At 32.8% G+C, this 17,420-nt stretch overlaps 1 protein-coding gene across 1 annotated transcript in view; it reads right to left on the bottom strand.

Moving 5' to 3' along the window:
• Positions 1-12,694: 12,694 nt before the first annotated feature.
• The window catches only part of LOC119833669 (ras-related and estrogen-regulated growth inhibitor), a 13,975-nt gene continuing 9,249 nt past the window's right edge, over positions 12,695-17,420 (bottom strand). The window contains exon 7 of the mRNA XM_038357787.1: positions 12,695-13,436. Coding sequence (XP_038213715.1) covers positions 13,201-13,436 — 236 coding nt within the window. The 3' untranslated portion in view covers positions 12,695-13,200. The remainder of the gene's footprint in view (positions 13,437-17,420) is intronic.

A 17,420-nucleotide genomic window follows, 5' to 3' on the forward strand; every position in this document is an offset into this window, starting at 1 on the left:
AGCTTAACCACATTTAGCCATCACATCAAATTTTAATTATTGAATGAGTTTTGAATAAAACAATAAAATAACTAAAAAAAAATAATTCGATTGTTAATAACATTTTTATTACACAAACGCCTCCTTGGTACGGTGGTCAGCGAGATAGTAGTCGAAAAGAGAGATTGTCCCTTACCCTAAAAATTGCATAAATATTGGTATAATATTTTGACCTGAAACTGAATGACACGACAATTATTTATTAGATTATTTTTTTCAGGTAAACCTATTAAATGTTAAAATAAGCTTAAGAGCAACTGCAAAAAAGAATTGGTTAACCATCTAAGTTATGACCTTTCCAACCGACGGTTTTTACTTTTTGTTCCTTTAGCGGCAACGGAAATACATCATCTCAAAAATTTTCAACTGCCTAATTATCACGGTTTATGATATATAGCCCGGCGACAGACGGACAGACAGACAAATAGACGGAGACCAAAGTCTTAGTATTAGAGTCCTGTTTTACCTTTTGGTTACAGAACCCTAAAAATGTGATCAAGGTTTCGTGGAGCATAGCATATCGTAACTTGATATTAACTTAACTTAATAACTTAATAATAAAAGGCAAATCCTTTTTCATAGTTCTACTTATTTTTGGCCTATATTTGGATGAGCAAGAGAAGATGTTGAAAATAACTTTTTTTTCATCATGACTATAAAGTTTTACCAAAGACACTTTTATACTTATATCTTCTGTCCGTAGCTAGCAAGTTGTACTAAAGTGCGTTTGAAGGCTGAATGTAAGGTTTTATTTCTATTTATTGTTTATCTTCTGCGAGGTTCAATGATAAAACAAAAATCTTCATGTTTCGAAAATATCTTTTTAAACATTATCTTATCTTATTTATTTGTTAACCTTTCGTAAAAAAAAACAGCTGACCATAAAGACCATTGACCATAACTTAACCACATTTAACCATCACATCCAATTTAAATTAATGAATGAGTGTTGAATAAAATAATAAAATGACTAGAAAAAACAAGCAACAAAAGAATAAAATTAACTCGATTATTAATAATAGATATCATTGTTAGACAAACGCCTTCATGGTACAGTGGTCAGCGAGATAGTGGATCTATATGAAAATTAGTACACATCCCTGCCAATAATATAAATGCAAAAGTAACTCAGGTTTGTCTATCTCTTCGTCACGTCTTATTCGCTAAACAAACCCTGATCTTGGTACAGAGAAAATTTGAGACCCGCGAAAGTACATAGAATAGATTTAAGCACATAGGATAGATTTATTTTGGAGCTATGATGGAAAGACCTCGGACAGTCTATTTTCTTCTTTGACTATGCGAATAGTTTGGTTTTTACGTAGAGTTTACATGTAGACACTATTGCTTCAAGTTGTTACTCAATGTATGCATTTTATAAAAGGAATAAAGCCACCTAAACATAATTAGTTTTTATTAGCCGTTAAAGAAACCTTATCTTTGATTGTAAAAAATGTCTTGATAAAAAAGTAATGACTTTTAATATTGTAAAATGTCCAATTATTAGATTGTTATTATTCGTATTATATGTGGGTTGATATAACAAGAAAATAATATACAAATGTTATATAATAATAAATATACAAAGATAAAAAGGTACCTAGGTATAGGTATGGAATAGACTTTACTCACAACCGACAAAGGCATGGCTCATTATATTATCTACTATTCGATCTATATAAAAAATTTAAGTGAATAATATTATTATGATTTACTATCATTCCAAGAACATTGGCTCAAGATGGACAGTTAAGTCTAATGATCAAATGATACGGGAAGACCAATCAGTTTTTTTATCTCCTACTGATAAATACCTGTTATGTTCATTCTGTAGTGTTGCGTAAACAATGAGATGGAATATCCCGCTGCGAAAAAGCGAAGGTCAGTGACAGTCGCTGTCTACTAGACAGAGCACGAGTCACTGACTCCGGCTATAAATACCATATTCTTTGCAATCATTGTAGAGCTTAATATAGTTACGCTATTTACAAACACGGTGACATTTTATTGACGGATGAAGTCCTTTACATGTTAATGAGAATTAATTGCTGTGTAAGTGTGTCGTCTGGCGCTGAGCGTCAATTAAGTAGGTATGCACAATTAATTCCCTACAAATTAATAGATCAATAAATGTAAACATTAACACTAGCGCTGATGGCGTCGCGTTGTGCAAAAAATCCAGGATGATTCAAATATTTTATTCTGCTTAGTTAGTGACTTGTGAGAGTGAGGAAATATATGCTTTATTAATCGCTGGATGGTAATGTAATTAATATAAGAAATCGTTTTCATGCTATATTACGTAAAAACTGCAGGATTTGTAAACGTGAGGTATTCCGGTAACACATTTGACATGATCATGCTAAATGCGTATTAGCTACTATCACAAAAAGAAGAAAATAATACAGTTTACGTGTAAATTGTGCCAACTGGACTATCTCGTCTGCGAACTCAACTCAATTCAATGATAAGCTCGTCACTGACAAGTTCTGGCGCCACCAGACGTATTTGGGAATTGCTTTTAAGCATTTAGGTTATTACAAAATTAGCTTCCTATTATAAACGGTTGACATGACATGTTTTATCTGTTGTTTAAACTTGAACATATTTGTTCAACAATATCAATATGATATCTGTACAGAGGATGAGAAAATAGCATTGCTCCTTAATATTCGTTACAAAATTCCACTAGCTACAAAATATTTTTAATACTTTCCACATATTTTTTAATTTACAGATATAACATTTACAATGTTATATCTGTAAATGGGAATTAGTTCCATAGTAATCTCACAATTATTTTTTCAAAACATTTAATAATTCATAACATTATTCGTTTTTATCTTTCTCTTATTTTATTAATCTTTGACTCTGTGTCAATTTACAAAAATCTATACGTACGTTCGTTTACCTTTTCATAATACCTGTAATACATCATGTAATGGTTTATTTTTAGAATTCACTAGGTCAACCTAAAGTTATATTTAGAATCATGACCTTTTTAAAATTACCAACTAGACTTAAGTCGTCTTATCTTAACAAACCATTGCCCTAATTTATTACCCCGAATGGGAACATGAAGAATTTATTAAATTGATTTGACTATGATAAAATGTTACGGAGTATGGGTGAAATACATAGCTTTATATAATTGGCTAACTTAATATATTAAAATAATACATTTTTTTATTCACCACTTATTTAAAGTTTCGTTACAACTTTTTCATAGCTTATACCAATATCTTTTTATAAAAACATACTAAAATTGATATTTTATTTTATTTGTAAAGTAGGCATGTAAATAAATAATACACTATAATCTTTAAATAAAAATTCTGAATCACATCATGCATCACATCTGAAAAATAAAGGTTTATTGAATCCATAGAGATTTTTTCTTAAGCAGGAATGACGTAGGTCTGTCTTTGTCTAAGTATGCTCTTTATGGGGTTCAGACAAACTCATCATATTAACTTATTTTCTTATTAACACAATTCTCTTTCTTACTAACACAATCTTATTAACAAATTGATTTTGTATCTTATTTTACTGTGTGTGACTGAGACCATAGGAATAGGGGATTCAGAGCAAATTTTATTAATTATATAATTTCGTATGCGAGTTATTTAATAACATAAATAATTTCGGGAACCATAATCATTCGTGAGAATAATTAATTGGTACAGGTAAATGGTATACAGACTATTGCGCGAATAAATAGTTACGTGAGATCAGCAGTTCTATGTATTGAATTGTTTTAGTATTCCACTGCAACAAAGTATATATTCTAGACTATGACAAGGCCAGATATCACATTTGTTTCTGCATCAATTAATATCCAATAAACAAGGACTCATTAAACGCTACTGAGTTATAGAAATTACTCAAAGTGCATCGCTGTATAGAAGAAGAATCAATGGGTAATTTCAATTTGTCTTATAAAAATTCCTTTTTGACAAGTGATTTCAATAAAAAAATTTATCATCGTAGTTATAGAAATAAAAGTTAGAGCATTTTTGTATTAAATTGAGCAAAATGCGCGTCTAGTAATTAGAGAATTAACAAAGAGGTGCCCGGAATGGGCATGCAGTAAAAATGGAGATCTCATACTTGTAACTTTACGCATGTATATATCTCAGTTTGTGTTTGTCACTAATCTCCTCCTAAACGGCTGGTCAGATTTTAATCAATTATTGGGTGGGTGTTGTTAGGTGGATTTGAGAGGGGTTTAAATTTACAATTCGAGCACCAACGAAGCCGGAAGTCAAAGGCTAGTCTAAGTATAATTTTTGAAAAAAATATAAAAAAGTAAGTGTAAGAAAGAACATCTCAAGTAATCTGCTGATAAAATATTATGTAAATTGTATGAACATCTTAATAAAAATATTGTTAAAACGAATATTTTCCCTGTAACCTCGTTACTAAAACTGGTTATAAATCGATGAATTCAGCGAAAGCTCTTACGAGCGAGTCTTAATGGCGTGCAACGGGCATCAGTCTAAACACCATTGTTTATGTTTTACATGAGAGAGAAATCTGCGAATAACTACAAACGATGAGTTCAACATTTATGAGTTTCGTTCTCGAACGTGTTTATTTCGAGTCTTTAGAGTTCTATTAACGTGGAGACTGTACCTACATTTTAATAAGTAGAAACGTCTGAGAGAAGCGCTGGCTATGAGTTAGGTTGTTTCAAAAGTCATTTGTGTATTCTTGAGTGGACGTTGTGTTTCCTTCGTTTATATATGGGTTAGTTGCATGTACGTACATAAATTATTGAGTTTATAAGTTTCCTGACATAAGTCGCGATTCATTACATGTCTGCGTAGTTGCGATCTATTATGAAACTACCATACAGCACACTTATATTTAAGTCTATTGTTTTTCTTTTTTTTTTTATTCATTATTAAATAATATACTCTCACGTATCTTCAATGAATAAATACTCAATTTACATTAGGTAATTATATTGTAATTTGTTAACCCATGATATTTAAAAAAAATCTCTAAGTGGTACAGACCACTTAGAGATTTAAGACATTTCAAAATACTTTTAGAGTGAATTAACGTCACTAATAAGTGTAGGTACTTAATGCTGCTCATTTGTTCTTGTTTTACTTGAATTATTGGTAGCTGTGTTTTCTAAAACATCTTTTATTAGTTTCACCTGTATGTTTGTAAGTATCATTCATTCATTTCGATCGATTTTGACTCAATTTATATGGATGGATTATTTAAACTTTGTATACTTACCAAGATCGGAACTTTGTATACTTACAAAGCAATAATTTAACTAGCCTATCTTAGTATCGTAAGTAGGAACGCGACCGTGCGTATATTCTGTATAAGAGCTAGCGAGTTTTTAACTATATTTATTTGATATGCACACGTAGACGCTATCTTTTAGCGAATAATTGTATGCTGATTGTTGCCCGTAATAAAAAAGAAATCGTATATATTTCCGTCCTATTTTTAACCTCATGTAAAAAAGGATGTTAATGTATAATATCATCTTTATCATATCACCTTCTAAATCCGAACAATTTCAAACGGATGAGCCAATTTGAGTACGACTTTAATCGAATGACTTATTTGTCGAGATGATTCCAATCTATGTTTGGTGTAAATTGAAGCAGTTCTCTTGATGATAATCATAGGAATAGTATCAGTAGGTCCGGACGTTAGCGAATAATGAGGATAGGAATTTAACGCTTTTGCAAGTAGTAGCGGTGACCGAGTATAAATTTTTTTTTGTACAGAAAATGCTAACAATTAATTAACGAGTTACAATGAAATGTAGAAACTTTCTTTGAATGTTATTATATAGGTTTAGTATTTAGGTTTAGTATATATATATATGTGGTAATAGCAATGTCCATTGTCCAGGAAGACATTAAGTTTTTATATTGCATCAATCTAGGCTTAAAAAACAACTTCTCACTAGATATTATAATTTTTTTGTTTCGTTATATGATGAGGCATTATTTTTGCAAGGTGTAATAGATGTATAATTAAGTTTTTGTCTTCCTAAGGTCAAGGTAAGATCAGCAATCAATCTTGATCTTGTATAGTATATGTCTTAGGTATGTACCTTGCAATATTGGTTAAATAGAATAAGTGCGTTTTAGATTTTTACTCTTATTAGTTCCCGAGTCTAATACTTTCTTAATCATAATGTAAAGGATTTTTTCAAAATTATTCACTGAAAGGCTTGGATTGTTTCCAATATTAGACTTAAACTGCTTAATGAATGTAAATGTGTACTTTTAAAAATTCATACAAATATATGGTTATAACGAAATAAAGTTATCCATGGTGAATATTTCACTAGTTCAACTAAAATAGCTTCGTGTCACAGTTATTGCGAGCGGGAGTGCAGCAAACTCGTGGGCAGTAGGTACAAGCACAGTACAAGTGTCAATAAAATATTCATTACTCATATGTCGTAGCGGCATCCTCTATAGTGGGAACGATACGTTGTTCAAAACAATAAATGCATTGTTTTTGCGACATTCTGTAACTATTGTTACATCACGGATTTGCGTCTATTCACAGTAAGGGAAAACCGCGTAAAAACAAATGTACATTGTTAACAAACTACTAATTTACTGTAGACTTATTAATCGTTTGTAATACCGAACAAGTACCTATTTACATAAACTTCTATCAGCAGTTAGCACTTCTTTGATTGCTTATTCCTATTAATCGGTAATTTTTTTGATTCTTATATTAAGTAGAATATTAAGTAGAAGATCTTTACATTAAGTATTCGCCTCAGTTTCACCCACGGTAATTGCAGCTTTCTAATGGTAAAAAGAAATTGTAATCGGTCCAGCCGTTCACATGATGGCGTGACCAAGGGAAATAGGAATTCATTTTTTATATATATATAGAAACGCTAATAGGTACTGGGTGGAGCTCGCGGCTTCACTCGCTTGGTATCGGTATTTCTCACCAAACTACGTAGTGAAGAAACATACTGTACAATAGATAAGTGTTAGGCATTATTGCCAGCGAAGCAATCTCCTTCATAGAGGGTGAGTCGTTCTTGTCTTGTGGTCATGGAGTAAAAATTATACAATAATATTATAATTACTGAGTTAAGAAGAAATTACGTAAAAGATAATTTAATCCAAAAATACATCATCACATATGTTTTTTTCTTATGTTATACTGAACTGTCATTTGGGATCACTTGCTTAAAATAAGATTGGATTTGATTTGGAGTTAAATTATAAAAACACCCCTGTAGGAGGAAAATCTAATGGAAAAATCCAACGATGAGTAACGAAGCTGACGCAGCGGATGTAAGTATTTGTAGGTGAAAATTGTGCATTGGCGCACTTCCTTATGTTCTTTTAATGTAGTGAAATTTCGCCAGTTAATATGTCAATTTAGATAATTGGACTTCAACTCTATGAAATAATGAAGTTACATTAAAGGTAAAAAAGACGTTGGCACCCTGTGTTATCGGATTTTATTGGCATTCAGACGCATTGAAATATGAAACTGTTGAGGTTATTCTATTTATTTACACTGAAGGCGCTTTAAGGGCGTAATCATTTTATTAGATTATCATTGTGATTACATTTGCGAATAAATATTAATTCTATGTAATTGATAAAAATAATAAGTAGATTAAAATACATGTATTTTTATTTTATCAATATCAAACTGAACAAGTTCTATTAAACATATACCATAGATAGGTCAATGATCATCATAAACAACATAATATATCTATGACATATGTATCTATGGATAGGATATTATAATATCGCACATGCAACGTGTTGCAACAGGATTAGTACAGAAGTACCATCCTTGTTTCCATTAACTATTATACAACAAACATAATAGTAAGCAAAGTGTAGATAATCGTATTGCAAGATATGAGTAGGTACATTGTGTTTGCCGGGTTGCGTATTATTGTCGACACTCAAATGCAATTGCACCAATGTACAAACGCGAAGTGCACCGTAACCGAATGTGATATAAATAGAATAGAGATGAACACGAGTAGCTGTCTGTGGGTTAGACGTTGCGACCCGGTTACGCTAATCCCCAGTAGTGACCAGCCTATAAATCCTCTGGTCACGCGCCAGTCACGTGGTCCTTGTAAACAAACAACATCAAGATTATTACACGGCCACAATGAGATGCCACATGTAAGAAGACTATCTATTACAATCTACCATTTATCATACTTAGACGGAATCAGGGCGTTGATTAAATTTTCTGTCCAGACGGATTAATACATAATTATAGAAATAGGAGTTTGCTGACAACATGTATTTATGTATTACTAGCTGCGCCCCGCGGTTTCACCCGCGTAAGTCCGTATCCCGTAGGAATATCGGGATAAAAAATAGATGTTGGCCGATTCTCAGACCTACCCAATATGCTTACCAAATTTCAGAGGAATCGGTCAAGCCGTTTCGGAGGAGTATGGCAACGAAAACTGTGACACGAGAATTTTATATATATAGATCTAATTGTTGTTTAAATAATACTAGATAAGTAGCGATTTTCTGGTACGATTTTCTCTATAAAACTAAAGTGAGTAAAATGTGCCATTCAGTTGGCATTTTTTGGTAAAAATTTGATAACTTCCTCATGTTCGTAATTAAAATTTATAACCAGTATGTTAGAATGCTATACTAGAATATACCTTGTTGTATAATAAAAGCCAAGCTTCTAAAATAACAGAGTTTTCAAAACACAACGGTAAAAATCATTGTTGCATTTTAATATTTAAAAGGGTAATCATTCCATAAACTAAAGCAGTCGTAGCAGTCTAGAAACATAAAGTTCTCGGTTAGCTTTCTCTATATGCTATACAATGTTGATCGCGAAGAGTGGACTTTGTATCTCAATGTAAGAAGATTGGGTGATTATTTATGACGGAGGGCGTTATGGGCTGCAGTCGCTTAGGGCACAGTTGCAACAACTTTAACTACAAGGTTATACAATTTGATGAATATTGCCCTCGCCTTGCCATTAAAGTCTTTGTTTATGATGTTATTTTTAGTATATTCTAAGGTAAATAACCGAGTATTTTAGTAAATCAGTGAAATTTTCTGTTTATTAGTGTGTAAAAACTTTATAACCCCCTTTGACGCAAATTGCGCGCAAAAAAAAACTGTAACACCTACTACTGTAGGTACCTACTCACTTATTTACTTATATATTATACTCTTTTCTTCTCGTTTATGGTTGCGATCGAATTTCGATTAATAGTTAGATTTTTACTGAAACAAACACCTGACTGTAACATACAATGTTTGTCCCCTTTGTTGTCTTGTCGTCATTTCTAAGAATAAATTTATTTGGCGCTACTGCTATGCTGTGAAATTACTGTGTCAGCCTGAACAGTTCAACATTATCTCTAATCATAATTTTTTATTAGGTTAGGTTAACAATAGGGAACTCTATATGCATTCAACATAATATTACTAATTACTTATTCCTTTCCTCTTTGACACCATGAAATGATTTTGAATTATGAACCATAATATGTTGAACCAGGGTAATTTTAATAGCTATTATTAGTAATGAGGGTCAAGAAGAATGAGCTTTCTTGTCAAAATAAATAAACAAAATACCACTAATAATTGTGATAACATTAATCTCTACACGTGGCGTCTCTGACCCTAGGATCTCCTAGTCAGTAGTTTTCCATTAGATTCACCAAGACTGTCGGTTGCCTACCTCCAGTGAAGCGGTTAAGTAACTATGTCAGGTCAAACGTATATAAATAATGTTACGGACCTCGGTGTAAACCTCACATATGTTATAAGTAATACCTGCATTTCTATGAGTATATTCTTGCCGTAGTGATAAATATATATATTCCGGTATAAAATTACCTTCGAAATATACATATGTTTTTGTGTAATTATGATTAATAAAAATCATTTATTGGGTTGAAAGTATATATATATACTTACTAGCTTTTAATAGCTTTCCGTCTGCAGCTTCGACCAAGTAAGGAAATTCCCATGGGAATGAGATGTTTCCTCGCGGCAAAAGTAGCCTATCTCACTCTTCAGCATCCTATTTCCAGACACAATTTTTTTTTTTTTTCGGATGCTATTGTGTATGAGAAAGTTTGTTTGTTTGTTTTTCTTCCACGGCGTAATTAAACAAACGAACCAACACACTTTCTCATTTATAGTATTAGCTAGTAAGGATAATACTATACTTATACTTTTATCATAAGTGAAGTCCCGTGTCCCCTAGTGGGGTATGGGGCAGATGATGTACATCCGTTTCACGGATCGATTTTCTATAGGGACAAGTAGGTGATCAGCCTTCTGTGTCCTGCCAGAACGAGACATTTTTTTTTGTGCGTCCCCACCGGGAATTGAACCCAGGACCCCTCGGTTCTACGCTCACGCGTTAACCACTGTACCAAGGAGGCGGTCATACTTTTATCATATTTGACTGTAAATATGTTATTTGTAAAAAAATAATAAACTTACGGTATCAAAAACGGCAAATAAATTCTTAGCTATACCCGTAACTCGTGATCCTTCAAATAATTATAATACATATTAAAAGAAATGTTGGTATGAACTATAAAGTATAGGACCGTCATTCTCTAGAATATAGGTAATATGACCTTTGATTCTGCCTTAGGAAAGATTAGAATAACTTTCACTATAATATAGTAGATTTTATATTTAAATGTGCGTGTAAATCGTGTCTTTTACATTAAGGATTATGAAAGTTTACATTGGCGGATCATCATACGTTATTTTATGCGCTAGGAAAAAATTCCCTTTGAATAATGTATAACCTGATCAAACACCTCCTATGCGTTAGTGAGGTGACCGTTTCTATGGCTAACGCGAGGACGTAGACCGATGTGTCCTGGGTTCGATTCTCTATGCGCACTTCAAATAAAAGATCTAATGGGTAGAAGACAGAATGTGATGTGTAATGCATCTGCCCCGCACTTCATACACGATAATTCATTTTCAATTTTACACACAAGAGTGACAACATTTATCGATTGCGATTTCCAGAAACATGCGCGCCCATCGACACATTCTCATCGAAGACGTATTTTTCGTTAGAAAAACAAAACGACTGATTTAGTTAATACAATGAAAAAATATGACATTGAATTATAACTAAAGCTTACAAACTACGATGTTGAATAGTACTTATTTAAAATTTTCTTCATAAAACATTTTATTTATTGGTTACTAGCTGACCCGGTGAACTCGCAACGCCATAGAACATTTTTCTACTCATCTTTCCTTATTTTTATTACATTTCAAACCTGGACTGTTACGGATGTATCAAAACCAACATTATCAAAATCAGCCATTCTCAAATTTTACCGCGACAAACGAAAAACGATAGATTTTTATCAAATCATGTCGAATTTTTCATCATAAATACAGTGAGATTAAGGGAATATAGCGAGTTCCATTACGCTTGCGCTTAAACTTGTGCATTACAGTATAATATATCTATATCTTTTGCACTATTGGCGATTGGCTTAACCGGTTATAGAAATAGAAAGCAATTCGTTGGAGATAATGTTTATTTATACATTGAGGTATTATTAAAATTTTTACTTATACCTATTATCGTATGTGTAAATCGAGTGGATTTTAATTCTCCGCTTTCGTAGAAAAAATTAAATTTCACTAAGGGCGTCGGTTATAATCTGGCTTTTGACTGCAAAATCCTTCATAACTGTTTTTAAATGAAAGCATGGGCAATGTGTTTTGACTACAACAAATACATAATACATGTTATAGGTAATTTGAAAGATTTTGCCGTTTACAAATTACTTACAAAAGGCGTCTTCAGTTTACAGCTCGCAGATAAGTATTCTCTCCAAGGACAAATACATAATAATTAATTTACTTTAAAACAACATTTAATAACCGCGTTATACATATCAATAAAGTTATTGGCATTAAGTTGTTGAGTAATTATTACGTTCCTAGATTGTTGCTACGTAATGTTTGCTTTGACTTATAACATTTATTTAGTATTGATCACTAGCAGTTCGCTCCGATTAGCGCGTTCAAACAAATTAAATTTTAATTCTTCATTTTTATGTTTCAGTATACGACGACTTATTTTATATTCACAATTATACGGGCTGTAGCCGAGCCGACATTTCACCCGTAGACTAAATAAAGTATGGATAAAAAATTGTCTTGGAAGCCCAGAAATGAGCGCTCTATAAATGCTTAGTTTGGTGACTTTCATGTGATCTTTCACTTGCCTAAAACATTTCTATGGGGTCTGGTCTGGGTCTTCAATTATTTTCAAATAAAATTTTGAACGTGAACAACTGGAGAATTTCAATAACATTTGATTTAAGATAAAGGTATAATAACCATCGGAATAAACTTAAAAAAAATTTCTTTATAAACTATATTTAGGGTTTCACCTATAGGAGCCAATATATTAAGGATGCGTTGTTCTATTAAGTCAAACACATCTTTTTAAATTTTAGCTAATTTTTAAGTAATTTTATTTAAAATAAAATCTTAATGAGTCTTGAAGTAAATAGCAACAGCAAATAAGCGATACATACGATAATAATTTATTCGTAACTATTGTTTTATAGTAATAAGCAGGTTCATTTCAATTATGAATAGGTAGTTCAGGAAGAACACAGGAACATCAGTTCAGAAGATTGGGCTTTCAGAAAGATAAGTATTCTGTTACAACGATATCTTTTTAAATGCGATCCATCTTAAAATATTATTTTGGGCCCTGTTTACATTTAAATGATTATAGAGACACAATAATATTCCTATGATGCAATATGTATAAAAAAGTAATTTTATTTATTTTAACTTATTTGGTTGAGTTGTAGAAAAAGATTTAATCCGACATTTTGTGGAGATATATACGTGGCGATATTGTTATACCTACGTTATGTCTAACGACACATTGTGTCGATCACAAGCAGACAACGATTTTCGATTGCTTACTAAATGTCAGCCACAACACGAATTTTTCGATGTGGTCTTTCTGCGATTGTCAAAACAAGTCATGAGCGTTGTTTTAGAGCCATAACACAAATTTTGCCACGTGAATGTATATGCAATCCTGTAACCACCAACCGTTGTAATGTATTTATCGCTCAATGAGCGTGATTTGTCTTTAAGCAGCATAATAGCTTCAGTATGTACTGGAACTGTTGCCCCTCATTGCTACACTCATTCGTCTAACAGGAGTGGTTAGGGGTCTGGTCACCGGCGGGTGTCGAGATCTAGTGGGCCTTGGTGGTAGCCTCGAATCCGTGCTAGCTCGTGCACGAAATTCATCAATGGTTTCACTGGAAGAATTGGAATCACTACGAATCACACCCCTTTCTTTTTCTTCTTCCTCGAAATCGAATTCAGTCCAACGACGACCTGAAAAAAACAAAGGTTTCGTGTTGGGATTACACAATCTTTTTAAACATTTAGGAAAAAATCTTATTACAATAATATATTATATATGATCAAACGAACTTCAGAGTGAAGTTCGATCATTATTATATGAATCGCTTCATTCGAAGATATTATTTACCATGTAGTCCCCTTTTTCAATGCTAGCAACTACGCACGCGTTTAGATTTTTTTTTTTTTTTTTAATGAGGGTATTCCAACCTGACAAGTATTTGCTTGTCCTGTACAATATTCATTATTTTTAGAGCATACAATCTTACAAAACTTTGGGTTTGGGTGGGATGGGTGTTAATATCTTCGAATGAAGCGATTCATATAATAATGATCGAACTTCACTCTGAAGTTCGTTTGATCATATATTATATTTCATCGCTTCATTCTTCAGATATTATTTACCATGTAGATGTTAAGAGATAAAAGTTTTGTAAGAACTAATTTGGGTGCAAGTTTAAAATATCAGCATTATTCGATTTTGAAAATTAACAAAAGTATTATTAAATATTAATCCTGCAAGATTGATTCAGCTAATTCGTTTTCATTAATTACATTCAGTTTATAGAACCTTGCAAAGGTTTCGGAATGTTTTGTCCAACCAGCAGTTTTACGTATTTTACCAACGCATACGCCACTAGCACAAGCAGTAGATGTTGAAGCGTGCCTTGTGCTATGTGCACTAAATATTGAAATGTTGACGCCACTTTTCGATAAAACATTTTGGATCCAACGGCTGATTGTTTGAGATGTGGCAGTTTTATTGTTATTATTATTTTTTTTGTATTTTTACTTGATTTCAATTTGAATGCTCCCTTAAGATGTTTTTTACGCATTCATTCGACCCGATATTATTTCCCAAGATTAAAGATAAGGCAGACCTGTGTGTATTTAAGGTACCATACGAGGCCCCTTTGTTAACCTCTTCTGTCAAAAAAGATATAACTGACGCTACTGTACTTTCAAATTTGAAATATTTCTATCTAGACAAAACTGCCACCATAGTTTATAAGTTACGTTATATTGTTTCTAAGTGTTACCGGAAAGCGATGCCAACATTAGTTCTCTAGCTTCCGATGGTATGTTACGCCATAGGAAGGCTTCACGGAGAGCCTCGCTGCAGCCAACGTAAGATGCGAGTATAGCGGGCGCGACAGAGGACTGGAACGAGAATGTGTCAGATTCGTATCAGCTTTAAAATACATAATGTCTGATGCTATTAGCTCTCTGACGAGAGAAAACCACGGCTGGAAGGCCACCACGGAAAAATTAGTATCCCACACGCTTCACCATTTACAATTTTTTGTAAACATCTTTATATAAGAGAAAATGGAAACGCATAAAAATATATATTATGCCAATATTTTATGGTGAATGTGCCGACACATGACTCATCAGGGTCGGGATGTCACGAAACGTAAGTTCTGCGTTTGGTATAGGTGCGAGAAGCGAACGAATCAACATCTGGTTTACCTAATGCTCTTACGATATTTTGATATGTTTGATTGGATAAATTCCTCTCAATATCAGGATTTATTCTTCTTGACTCTTTGTCAGCGTCAACATTATCTTTAGTATTAATATAAGATGCAAACAATTAAATGTTTCGATGCTCGCACCATTGCCACAGTTGCTTTGTTAGTTTATTAACGTGTTATCAATTCGCAGTCAGTTTCTGTTTCTGCAGTCAGTTTCTGCAAATAACTTAAAAAGGCAGCCATTAACTCCAAATAATTTATGTTATAGATGTTTTCACTTTCTTTCCAAGAACCATGAACTCGTTTATTATTGCAAAAACCACCCCAACCTGTCCTTGATGCATCTGAAAAAATTTCTAATGTGAATTTTGAAGTTTCCATAAAATTAGTTTTATTGTATATATTTTGAGACCACTATTTTAATTCGTCTAGAATATAATTTGATAACTGAACTTTGTTATCATAATTATTATGTTGTTTTAAAAATAAATATTTTTGACGTTCTAACATCTTAGTATAAAGCCACCCGTATTTAATAGCAGGACAAGCTGCTACAAAGACTCATTAGATATGAGAATTCACGAATTGTACAAACAGGTAATTTTGAAACCTTATTAACTATATGTGCAATATTATTACGTTTACCATCAGGCAACGACAGAATTAGGTTGCCTGTATATATTATATATAAACCCAAGAAATTTACGTTCTTATCTTTGAGTCAATGAACTTTTTTCAAGATTGATTACAAAGTCTATACAAGACAATAGTTCTATTGTTTCATTTACATTATGTAGGCATTCTGTATAAATTTTAACAATACATAAGATATCGTCGAGATAAATGATTGATTTTAAAGCTCGACGTCTAAGGGATGTTATAACTTCCTTCATTAATTTAGTAAACATTCTTGGGGCAAAAGAAAGACCATAGCTTAGCCATAATCAGCCATAATATGACCATAGCTTTAAACTCGTAAGTTACATTAACACCATTATTGTTAACATGAAACCGTATATATTTGTGAAATGCCGGCTTAATTGGTACTAAAAGATACGCCTCTTTGAGGTCTATTGTAGCCATGAAACCATTTTATGATCTTCCACTTTAAAGTGGCATTTTGCAATAAATTTACTAAGTTTTTAAGATTTAATATTAATTTCTTACCACCGTTTGGTTATGTGCTAAAAATATATTTGACACATATTCGCCTTTAATGCGGTTACAAACGTGAATAGCTCCCAACTGTATGAGGTTATTTATTGACAAAGACATCTTTGTCCTGCCTCGACCAATATTGGGTACGCACAGAATTTTGGTAAACCTTATTAGAAAATGGTATATCAACCCCTTCTCTAACCCAATTAAGAACGGTTATATTACGAGTAATTTTTCGCCCACAGTTGTAGAATAAGGTAATTCTTCCGGCATGTACCTGATTTATTGTAGTTTTAGTGCACGATATTTGCTCGAGCTGGTCATTTTTGGCTGTGAGGAGGGAGTTGGTCTTTGAATGTTCTTCTTGTATATCTACTCGCCCCCCCCTGTTCGACTGAAAGCGAGAAGGTGTCTGCCAGTTTCCCTGAACACTACTGCGTGTTGTGGGTGCTGTATGGAACTGTGAACTAGACGGTTTTGAAAACAAACTCCATGGTTGTTTTCTTTATTTGTTGACCTTGCTTTGTAATAACCTTCGAAGCTTTTTTATTTTATCAGATAAAATGTTTCCAAACAAATTATTATCCCGTTCAGACTGATCGACAACTTGCAAAAAAGATTTGTCTAAACTAGGTGTAATAAACTTTTTTCTTGTTTCAGTTTGTTGATGTCGGAGAGTATTCGACAACCATCACTTATCAATTTAATAGCCTCCATCTTATTTTCGTTGCTAATTAGCAAGTTTAAGCCTCTATTAACGGCCGTTATACTGGCAACTAGTTGTTGCAGTGAATTAGCCATTTTCTTATCACGGAATTTACAAAATTCAGAGATCGTAGCCTGAACATCCGGATTTAATGTAGTAAATAACAATTTTTGGGAATCAATAAGCCTTTTTTAAGGATCGGCAACCATATGTTGGCGAGACTCGTAAATATTTTCACCATATTCCGAGATCCCATCACTAGCTTCACCCAAAGCTGCTAAGATATCGGGTTCTAATTTAACAGGTTCCAGTCGAGAGGCCCTCGTCTCAATCGTTACTGGTTCGTTTGCTTGAAGCACGGTTGGATCAGTCAAATATCTGTAACTACCGGCAAGGAATTTGTCGGTGGATCAGTTACTGGAAAATCTTGATTCCATTCAAGTATTGATCCAGCGGATTTAAGTATGGACACCGTTTCCATACTTAAATTCGCTCGACCCGATAACAAAAAAAATTGTTATCGGGGGTACTTATAGTTCAAAATTATTTAAGATTATTTTATTTTATTTATAAGTTGATATTCAACGAATAACCCATCGTGCTATTATCTCGAAT

The sequence above is a fragment of the Zerene cesonia genome, chromosome 17, assembly GCF_012273895.1.
Source record: "Zerene cesonia ecotype Mississippi chromosome 17, Zerene_cesonia_1.1, whole genome shotgun sequence".
NCBI lineage: Eukaryota > Metazoa > Arthropoda > Insecta > Lepidoptera > Pieridae > Zerene > Zerene cesonia.